Source organism: Lineus longissimus, chromosome 18 (genome assembly GCF_910592395.1).
Source record: "Lineus longissimus chromosome 18, tnLinLong1.2, whole genome shotgun sequence".
Classification (NCBI taxonomy): domain Eukaryota; kingdom Metazoa; phylum Nemertea; class Pilidiophora; order Heteronemertea; family Lineidae; genus Lineus; species Lineus longissimus.
The window spans coordinates 204,552-216,369 of record NC_088325.1 but is presented as its reverse complement, the minus strand read 5'-3'; the positions used below and the strand labels follow the sequence as shown (position 1 = coordinate 216,369).

Below are 11,818 nucleotides of genomic sequence, written 5' to 3'. Positions count from 1 at the left end.
AGGTGAAAAGTTAGGACGGTTTTCCTCTGAGAAATGGGCCTGCTTGAACTCAAAATTTTAATTTAAGACTCCGGAATTTAAACTACAGTAAGTTTGAAAGGAACAAATACCAACAGCCGTCAAAACACGCTACCCAAAATAGTCCGTGTTCAACAACCATGTGAGTGACTCTTTTAGCAAGAAAGTTTAATATATATGACGATAAAGACGAGCTGTGAACATTTGGAATTTGAAAAAATGAGCTCAGGGTATAACACTTTACTTAGTGAAAGTTCGTTTGATCTTAGAGAGAGGAAAAAATTATATTTTGTTTGGAGGCATCGAATCGATTAGAGCTATGTTGGGGTGGGAGTAATGTTGCGTAAATTGATGCGAATTTTCTACCTCTGCCAAAGAGTTCTTGAAGACCAAGACGGTCGCAATTTGCTGCAGAACACAAACAGCTACTGTAGCGCCCCTGTGGCAGACGGAGGTCAGGATGAGAGTAGTCGTAGTCGTCGTTAAAATGTATACTTACTCTGGACCACTAACTGTCCAGTAGCTCTGGGGAAATTATTAACATTGGCCAAGCCGAGCATGTAGACTTTACATTCATACAGCCCACTGTCACTGGCCTGGACTCTCCTGATATGGAGAGTGAATACTTCCAGAGTTGCCGAGAGGTAGGTCACCGTGACCTTGAACTTTTCCGAGCCGAGAGCGTCCAATGGATTCTTTCTTGTGATGACGTTATTTCTTGAGATGAGGGTTGCCTGTCCGCTGTCTCCTACCTTTGACCACAACACCTATATGCAGCAAGATTTGAGGAGAATTGTTTCAGATGATTTTACAGCTTATTTTATAGATTTTGCATGAAAGGATGCAGGTTTGATCATGAAATCTAGACGCTCTGATCAAGATGTGATTTCAGGCCAATCCAGGCGACTGACAACGACTGATAAATCGCTAGTTCATTGTGATTAGGCCAAGGTTGGTTGGGGTTTCTTTATACCCCAGGGTCAAACACATCAAAAGCTTAATGCAAACCTCAACTGTGACCAGTATCTAAAGAAGCGCGTTTTGTGTCGAGAAGAAAATGCCTTAAAAACCGAATGGTGGTGTCGTTTCAGATGAGTACTCACGGCACCGTTGGAAATCTGTCTCTCTGTGACCGAGCAGTTGAGCTCCCCCTCCTGGCCTGCCGAGACGGTCGCAGTGTCAATGTCCTTGGTGATCTGCGCTGCGGAGGCTGCCAAGGAGAGAGAGAGAGAATTAGGGAAACGCGGCGTTATTAAATGAAAAATATGTTTTGAACAACAGACTCAGAATGTACAGCATTCAGGGCCAAAATGAGACTCGACAAGGTCATTTCTTGAATTATCATCAAAGTCATTCAAAATATCATGTGAAATGGAATATGTAAATAAGTTCAAGGAGACACTTAAATAAGTTTTTCTATTGTTAGTTTTATGTCATGGTTAACTCCAGCTGCCTGTGAAAATGTGATAACTAAAGTAGCCGAAATGTAGTCCTAAAAATCATCGATGGGATATGTTTTTTTGAGACACCCTGTCATACCAATCGGACCCCCCCGCGCACCATCTTCTAGTTATATAAACATTTCGAGCATAAATTGCGACACTGATTCAAAGAGATGTCGCCATCTTGCCGGTGACATCTATTTTGATGTACTCACATCGAACCAACATCACCCTAAACTAAACTTACCTATTTCCAAGGCAACCAAAAGAAATAATCCAATAAAAATTAAAGTATCCTTAGCCATGTTTATTGTTTTCCTTTTGTTGAAGTTGCCTGGTTTTCCTCCGCAAAACCTTTGTCCGCTGAATGGGGCCTGACCAGTTGGGCAGTAAGGGTCTCCACCGGCTCTGGTCGGTTTCGCTTAACAATAGTGGCATTAAAATGTGGCCCTATTCATTTATTGTATTGATTAAAGTTCTACAGCTATGTGGTTATTAGGGGGTTTCGCAAACCCATTGGAATGTCAACGCGAACGTCAATACCATTATGGAACGTCCTGCTGACGATATCATACAATGGGATAGATGATCGCGATGAGGTTTCGGGGGCTGAAAGGAAGCTTGGCGCAAACTCTTCGTTTTGTCAAAGGACACCTAGTGAAAAAAATATTTAGACTCAGAAGTTTTTTCATCCTTCACGGCGAACATTCACCAAATTCTATGTTCTGTTACGTGAAGTAATTCTCCATGCTTTACTGTTCAGTTACGCATAAACGTATAACATTTGTAAGGTAAGGTGATACAAGGAAGTTTGAATAGTACTCCAATGGATGGTAGAAATATATAGCCCTGGTCCAGCTATGGTATGTGTATGCGCTCATGTGTACTGCCAGCGCTTTTCTGTAGAGAATATAATTTAGTACAATATAATTCTGTAGAGAATATAATTGTATCAGGGCTTTAGTTGCGCCACTTTCCCTTATTTAGCTGCGAGTGTATTGATATCAGAGCGAGTCTCAAGTGAAGCAAGCTGCGTCACTATTATAAATAATAATGTGACATGTTTTTTTTTCAATGCAACTTGCCAATAGCCATCAAGCAGATCAATTCATAGAAATGTTTGCGACAAGTTAGCGCGACAAATATGTGAATTATTGAGCACTTACATTTAGTACAATATAGTTTTCATGCAACGTTGACTAAAATTATGTATGTCGTCTTGCGTAATGACGGAGCATTATATGTTCTAGTAAGCGACCACCGCAACCTACTGTAGGAAGTGGTTTAATAATGCATGGGGACAATAAATGGACAGAAACATACCGAACAGTACTGGAAAAAATATGCATGATATCAGGCGAAAGTGGGGTCAATGGTTTCCTCGTGAATATAAGCGGATCGTGACGTCATACTTCTAGGATGTTTGAAGCATTAAGACCATTTTGAAGGTTTATCATCCTCTTCATCCAACGCATTAAGCAAGCTCTATTGGTCCTATCGGAATAATTGCTTCTAATTATTGTGGTTTACTGAAATAATGAATTAAAGTCGCCTTCAATAGAAGGACGTCCTCAATTTAAAATGTTTCATTACAGAATTCCCCAGTTAGTTCGACTTCACATTCAATCAAGGCATTACAGTTTGATATAAGGACCCTGTGTGGAACCAGGGGGTTTATACTAAATACAGCGGTCTCATTTCACCACATTTCAGCAGTTTCTGAAACATATCACATGCGAGAAAATTGCCCAAGACTTTTGTATCAGATATTCCGAGAACGTGGCTTTCAATTGAAACAAAATCTCCACATTCATTAATTTGTGTCCTATCAAAGTGTTTTGCAAAACGTTCTGGCCAAAGGTACTTATTTGGACTCAGGAGTGTGACCAGATCACATTTACCTAAAGATGCTGGTGCTGCACAATACTAGATTAACCTTACAGAAGCCCTAGCCAATGCTCTTTCACGGTGTCAACTGAAGCTGGCACCTGCTGCCCGGGCTGTGTAACATTACTATTTGTGATCACACCATTTCTGTTTAGTGACAAGAGGTCAGCCTTTGGCCATATCTATCTGAAAGGTCTTTAAACGGGTGAACATTCTCGCTATATCCCGCCAATAGCCAGTCATCGAGTGGTCTATGGCTTCTTTGGACGAGACATCTCATAAGTGCATGCACATAATCAGCTTATTGGCGATGAGACCATCGCGAAGTCATCAAATGCAACATATTAGAGGTTGATCACGCTCTGCCATGGCCTTAAATGTCAGGGATGTTTTGGGTTTAGGGAATTGATGCCAAATTGGAGGTATTTCTCGGCTTGACTCGCCAAAAGGGGGGTGCTAAAGTGTAGGCCGAAATCGAGGCGAGTTTTTGCGTGAAATGGCAGCGCCACCTGGGGGATGATGGTGAGACAACCAATACATCTGATTTGGTATCAATAATTATTTTAAGACAAAATCAGAAAAAAAGTATATGAGAAGACAATACTTTGTTGAGCTTTCGGTACTATCGCGTCTTCTTTCATTGTCTGCCTAAGAAAACATCACAAAGCATTTGAAATAAAACAAGGAAAAGGTTCTCGCAGTGATTGTGGGCAGAATTGGAGTTTATAATTTTGAAATAAATGGCAATCGCAAGTGACTAAAGATCTTTTATGGAATAATGCTTACTGGGAGTGTGATGAGCCCTCCAACCTGAAACAGAAAGTAAATGACTTGCTTCGGTCGTGACCATTTTTAGGGAATAAGAGTCATGTTAAACAGCATTGACTATCAAAACATTACCGATAATCAAATTTCAAAGTTATTTAAACGCCGGGATGAAAGAACCTCTTGGGAATGTATTATGACAACTGGATAATATGCTTCTAAATCATCGTACAACGTTTAAAAGCATCGAATCATTAACAGTCCAAAGCCTTCTGAAGTTGATGGCCTGACTGTTCGCCAACAGAATGGATGATGATTTCATTATAAAAATTAGGACGGCCGTTCAAAATATAGCCAAATAGCTGAATGTGTATTGCAATGAGCTGATGGCATCTCGTGGGATGGTATATAGTTGCTTCCTATCCTAATAGTAGTCGATCATGTGCAATGAGAGTGGTAATTTGATATGTATATGAAAGCCCAAGGCCAGTAGCTGGAACAAGCTTTTTTCATAAGGCTGCACTCACTGAAGCACAATGAGCTGGAGGGGCTCATGCAAGTGAGTTCCAATTTTCACAACGCCAAATCAAGTTCTGGTTCTATCTCACTAAAAATTAAATTCAAGCAGTTTAAAACTGCTCTTCCCAAAAAACGCATTTCGGATTCTCTGGACAAAGTTCTGTGTGACCTCTATCTATCCAATCAACGAGATGTATCTAATCAGCATGATCCTTCTCACCGCGAGCTGTTGTACTCGGACACTAGGCGAGGAACAAACCATCGGACTCCGGTTAATGCTGAGCTATTCTGGGGACTGTGGCCTAAGTGGAACTGAGAGAAGCAGTGGTGAAGAACTCTATCGCCTTAAAGTTGATCGTGCGAATTCTTTAGGAAACGATGGAATGTGCAAGATTTCCTTTAGGTATGAAGGGATTAGTAGTAGACAATGCCTTCCTAGGCCGACCTATTTTGAAATCACAGCTAATACCACTGGGATGTCAGTGCCGTTTCACCTGATTGTTAAAGAAACCACCTCGACTGCAGACATTTGTGTTAAGAATAGTATGTCTTCTGTCTCCGACAACGCGAACACTCTGCTTGATATAAAGGGTTCCTCTCCCCAAGAGAATAGGACCATCAAAACAGTAGGGTCCGAACCAATCATTGAACTCTATTCTCGCGAGAAGTTTCCTTACATCATTGAAGTCGTCCAGAAACCTTACCAGATTCCAGAAGGCGACGAGGAATGCATTTGTCCGGAAGGCTTTCTCCTGTCAGGATGCATATGCTATGGGATGTTTGATGCTAACACTTTGAATGTGACGTCATCCCAAGAAGCACAGGACGCATGCGCGTCATTCATCCCCGGCGGCCATCTTCTGAGTCTGACTTCGTTGCAAGAAATGGAGACGATAGCTTACTTCCTGCGGTCGGTATGGTGGGACTTTACCGTCAGGCATGATTGGATATACACAGACGTGATAAAAGAAAACCAGGTAGGCATTTTGTATCTTGTGCTGAAATTGCAATTGGCGGGACCGTTGTCATACGATGCAACTGGCCAAAGATGTCCTCATCTACTGGGTGTTGTTGTGGAGAATCACCTTACTTGTCCGCTGCGGTCTAGTCAAAATACTTGTTCATCGACAGAACCATCCACGTATTTAACTGCTAACTACACTTAACAGTACCGTATCGGCCATGGGTTTGCTGGCCTGAAGTTGCCTCTCGCATGATGCAGATACTCCCGGATTAACCAAGCTCTGTTCGTTAGCAGGGGCCAGATTCTCAATCGGGGTTAGCAGTAGCGTCCTATTGCTACTATTGGAAAAGAAATTTACTGAATTTACTTTGAGGTAATGCTGGCGTTCGTCTCCTACGCCGATTAGGCATCTGGTCCCTGCCTTTCACACGTACGTGTATCTCCTGATGCATCCTCATTAAAGAAAACTGTTTCACTATTTTCTTTACAGATGTTTTCGTTGATGAGGGGCAACCCCGGAAAAGGGTATGAAACACATTTCTCTGCTCGGAATTCACCTCCTCATCGAACAAGTCGAAAAGACGGCCTGGCTAATGAGGGGGCACCATCTTTAGGAAACACAACAAATTGCGGGGTGATACGGATTGACAGGCTTCGTCTGCTGCAGAATAGCACGTTGTTTCTTGTTCCTTGTGGACTTTGGAGTGACGGTGACTCTGACTCAAAGTCTGGTTCGACAAGTGTCGGGTTCGGATGCGAAGCTTCAGCAAGAAGAATTAGAGGCCTTCAAGCTCAGTACAAAGATGACGAAGTGCACACGTGTCCTACAGGATATTACAGCTGTAGAGGTCAACCAGAATGCGGGATTCAGCATGACAGGTCCGAGCAAGTCTCTGTCGAGGATAAAGAAACATTCTGTGGAGAGGAAGCTTGCCCACACGGATGGTTTTGTTCCAGGCATGTGGCCTCGTACATCGGGAATAAGTCCGCTATTGTTGACCTGTCGGTTCTTCCGAACAAATTCAAGGCGATAGATGTCGACCTATCAACGGGGAAAGTAAACCTGCATGAGAACTCACTTCGGGGAAATCCGAATGTAATATGGTTACAATTTAAAAGACAACCTGGTCGTAAAGACTACGTAGGCCTGTACATATCTTTTCTTTCTAACCTAACTAACTTACGATACATAGACATATCGAGGTACTGTTTGTATTCATCCGAGGTGAGAATCTTAGAGCAATTCAAGCACATGCATCACCTGGGCTTGTCCTGCGCGTGCATCAGTGACAACTCCCCACTGGGGTATTATCCTAATCTCACGTATCTCGACTTGTCACTGAATACATTCATTGATATCAGAGTAGCACAACGGCATCGTCAACTTCGTCATCTGAATCTCTCCGAAGTTTATTTTGGTACAGATTTTCAACCGCTCACACATTTGCAGCACCTACAAGAGCTTGACATCACAGGCTGCACTTCAAAGGTTGACTTGACATTCATTACTTCTTTAACCAACTTACGTCTCCTGGTCATAAGCAGACTGGACATCTATGACATTCAACCACTAGAGCATCTGAAACATCTGGAATATCTCGACATCTCCCGCAACTTTATAATCAGACTGGCCCCACTCTCTGGACTTTTTAATCTCCATGTTCTCCTTGCCTCCACAAACCTTATCATTGACGCATCTCCTTTAGCAAACCTTTCTAATCTACGTCGGGTTGACCTGTCCAACACTCTCGTCAGTACCACCGGGCCAGCCGACCAGGCAGAGTATTCTCTCGATCTGTCAGGCAAAGTCATGAATGATCCATCAGGACTTTTCTTGGAGCATCCGCACATCCGTGATCTTATCCATGTAAATGTGAGATCGATTGATTTGAACCTATCGATGAACGGGGTAAGTTTTTGGAGAGAGTCGCCAGTGTATTTTTATGAAAAGATCCGCCGTCTTGATCTTTCACACAACCCGTTCAACTTTGCGGGGACGAAAAGGTATAAGGATACAATGGAATACTTTTTATGTCGACTAGCGAATCTGGAATCGCTTGACATATCGCACAATGCTCTCGACAGCCTATTATCAATGACTTGTCTTGAAAAACTGACTCACTTAGATCTATCGGGCAATATGCTCACTGATAGAAATCTGGCAAAGGTTGGTGAACTTGTGAATTTGACCTTTTTGAACCTAGCCAAAAATAAATACGTCACTGACCTGTACCCCCTGGAATCTTTAACCAACCTGCGTTATCTTGATATCTCCATCAACTTCATTCGCGATTTGGCCCCCTTGTCACAGATGGAAAATCTCGCAGAGCTGAATGTTTCAAATAACATGATAAACGACACCTCTGCTCTTCAGAATCTGACCAAGTTACTCAAACTTGATACGTCGAATAACCAGTATATCGAGGAGATGCAACCTGTCGATGTGTCAGGGAGGAATCTAACGTGGTCTGATATCCGCGAGAACAAGGTCCCTGAGCTCACTGAAGAAAGACTCTCCAGACACCCTGTCTATCTCAACCTCTCAGGCAATTCGCTTCGCACCCTCAATACTATCTTAAACATGCCAAACATACATGGATTAGATATCTCACGTCAGCGCCAACAATTCTTTGGCCGTATCGTGAATTCATTAAAGTGGATTGATTCCCTGAAACTGCCAAACCTTAAGGTTCTCAATGCTTCTGATAACGAAATTTCTAATTTGAATGTATTTACGTCTTCGGAATACAGAGACACACGCCTGCATCGTTTAGTCTTAGCGAACTGTAAAATCGTAGACATCTCCCCACTTGCGAATCTAAGTCGTCTGCGACACCTTGACTTAAGGGGGAATAGAATCAAGGAATCGACGCCAATAACCAACATGAACAGTTTAGAATATCTCAACTTAGCCAGAAATCTTATCGACAACATTCCACAGCTTATAAAGTTGTCTGATCTTCGCTTCTTGGACCTTTCACTCAATAGATTGACCTCCCTTCCCGCTTACTGTCTTCAGGGTTTGGTGTCACTGGAGTTTCTCTACCTGTCTGGGAACCCACTGGGCAAAGTATCTTCTCTCGCCTTCAGAGCGGATCGTTTATGGTGGCTCTCAACTTCTGACCACGATGATCTGACACCTCAGGGGATCGCTAAACACCGTCACGGCCCCTACAGACTGCGACACCTCGACCTATCAAACTCTAGTTTACATGAAATTGACGACGATTCTTTTGATAACTTAGAAAATCTACGATCACTTGATATTCGATCCAACTATTTAGAGGTCACTTCGATCTCTGCTGTGTTCTCCTCACTCGATCTTAACATCCTCCAAACAGACACTTTTTCAATCTGCTGCGCGGCTAAAGACCACGTCCGAAACTGCACCCCACTCCCAGACGAGTTTTCGTCCTGCTCAGACCTGATGGCCCGGGAGGAACTCAAGACCGCAATCTGGCTCCTAGGATTTTTAAGCATCTTCAGTAATGTCCTTGTCATTGTATTTCGTTCGAAAACCATAAAATCAAACACGGTTCAAAAGATCCTTATCATCAACTTGAGCGTTTCTGATTTTCTTATGGGAGTATACTTGATTATCATTGGTTCAGCTGATGTTCACTTCAAAGATGTCTACTATCTGCACGAAGCTGAATGGCGGCAGAGTCCAATGTGCGCATGCGCTGGAGTCTTCAGCCTCGTGTCAAGTGAGATGTCTGTGTTTACCTTGGTGTTTATAACTTGTGACCGTGTCTTGGCCATCGTTTTCCCCTTCAGCGGTTTAAGGACCACCAGCAAAAGGTTGATAATCACCTTATCTATCGCGTGGAGTCTGGTTGTTGGTCTGGCGTCACTTCCTCTGCTGTTAGGGGGCGTGTTTGATACTTTCTATGGTAGAAATGGTGTTTGTCTTCCCTTTGGAATCTCCCAGGGCATCTCGCTGTGGGAACACGACATGCTAAACCTCACAGTTCTCACTATAAATCTCATCGGCTTCATCATTATCCTCTTTGGCTATCTGGCAATCTATCGTACAATTCGTAAATCATCGCACCGAATGAAAGGTTTTCAGCAAGACAGTGGCGTAAACAAGGAGGTGAAGTTCCTTAAGAAGATGTCGCTGATCGTCATGACAGACTTCCTTTGCTGGGTCCCCATCATAGTATTGAAATTCCTAGAGTTTCGTGGATTAAAGATACCACCGGAGGTGTCCGCATGGACTGCAGTCTTCGTTCTTCCGCTCAACTCCGCCATTAACCCTTTCCTATACACCAGTGAAATTATCGGCTTAATGTCAAGGCGATTTCGTAGCTCACAATCTGATGCGAGCACTAAAAGCAGTCGAGTTGCAGTGAAGTGAATATCTTTCACTCCGCCAGAATCTTTTTCTTTCATACTTGATGGATCTGTTGTAAGTTAGCTGAAGTCGTTTCGCTTCGACAATTGGTGCATCTGATTCATAGCAAAGCCACTAGAGGGCGTAATGCGAAAACACAGTGCAACAGCTCGTTAAACAACTGCCCCAGCTCGATGAATTTTTCTGGCAGGTACCGCTTGTGAGGGGCATATGATAAATCATAAATCATATGCATTTTGACCTTGACCTTTCAAGGCCACAGAGGTTGAAGTTCTTGTCATATTTAGTATAAACAATTAAGCTACTTCTGATCCCAAAAGCATGTAACAAAACGTTGGCAGCAAAATAAAATTTGTCTTTTTAAAACTTATGTTATAAAATTTAAATGTGTTAAATTTCAGTAGGCCTATCGTGTATGGTTGATGTGAGACGTTGTTAATGTTAAAGTGTGCTGTGGTGTAAAACCTTAATAGACCTTAAGTGTATTATAGATGTGACACGTTGTTTAAGTGTGCCTATTGTGTAAAGTCATTATAGACCTTTAGTGTATAATATATGTGACATGTCGAAGAGTGCTAATGTGTCAAATCATTTCAGACCTTAGGCGTATAACAGATGTGACACAGTATGTAAGTGTAGACATGTAATTATATTATGCAGTGCACATACATCCTTGCATAAAAGCATAAAAGCTTGTATTTATTAGCCTATTACACAGCAGGCTTTGTTATTTTGTAATAAGAGTTTAGATGGAAGGGGATCTTCGATCGACGCATGGCTGCAACTGTCGACAGGATGTGGTGGACAGTGTGAAAATGATGGTCACTACGTTTATCTGCAATTGTCGGTTCTGCCTATCGACCCCTATGAAAGCTGTTTCGTGGGGGTCGATGTCATCAAGATGTGTGTTGATAACCCTTTGATAAGAGAGTAGAACAGTAGGAAATTAGGTGCAAGTGGGCTTTGCAGACACTGCAGAGGCCTGATTTTATTTAACTGCGAGGTACGGAGGGAAAACTTACGCAACTCACGTGGCGATCACCTCTGCTACACGACTGGATGGAACTTGCTTGATGAATTAAATTGATGACAACTGTCGAGCCACCCTAGCCCCCTAGCCCCCTCGTCCCCTACCCAATGCACCAGGCCCTATTCCCATCCAGCTAGAAGCAGATCAGATATATCAGCGACATCATCTCACAAACATGATTCGATCCAAGGCCATGTCTGTCGTGTCTGTCGTGTCTGTCATGTGATACTAATGGCCACAGTCACTCACCCATCACAGGAGCAATGATATCCCTAATCCTGTACTAAACTGATCATCTTATCAATTAGTACATGTCGGCAAAACTCTGGATCACTCGCTGCTATATTTACCTTCAGATTAATAACCAATCAGAACTGTATTAGAGATTAGGTGCGGACTCGTCTTGTGAGCGCATCAAATATCTCCTGGTACCACGTCTGATGCGTTTGTGAAGAGCGGGACGTCTTTTCAAGAAATAAAAGAGTACATGTCCTCTTTTATGTTGGTATGTTCGACACTAGCCTTTGGTAACAAAAATATTTCATTTGGTGATAAGAGATCTTGCGCAAAGCTATCTCTGCGCATGCGTCATTCAGACTTTTTGTCCCAATTTATCAAATGGCCAAAACCTATTTGCTGTTTTTTTTCGTGACAGCAATCTGTTAAGTTCTCGGCTTCCGCAGCAGAATGACTTCTATTGGTTGGTCTCTCAATATGTCTATTCTTAAATGGAAACTAATATAAAAGAACGCTACACCAACCACCAAAACATGACTGTGTCCGCTGAGATAAATTTTCGCTAATTGTTTTCAAGCCCATTACACGGTCTATCTTCT

The 11,818-nt window shown here is 42.6% G+C and overlaps 1 protein-coding gene across 1 annotated transcript; it reads left to right on the top strand.

Annotated features, from left to right (window-relative positions):
- The first annotated feature begins 5,176 nt into the window (after positions 1-5,176).
- LOC135502578 (uncharacterized) lies at positions 5,177-10,555 on the top strand. Its single transcript, XM_064795528.1, has 2 exons — positions 5,177-5,608; positions 6,086-10,555. Exons 1-2 carry the CDS (start codon positions 5,177-5,179, stop codon positions 9,953-9,955), a joined length of 4,302 nt encoding a protein of 1,433 aa, XP_064651598.1. The 3' UTR covers positions 9,956-10,555.
- The last annotated feature ends 1,263 nt before the right edge of the window (positions 10,556-11,818 follow it).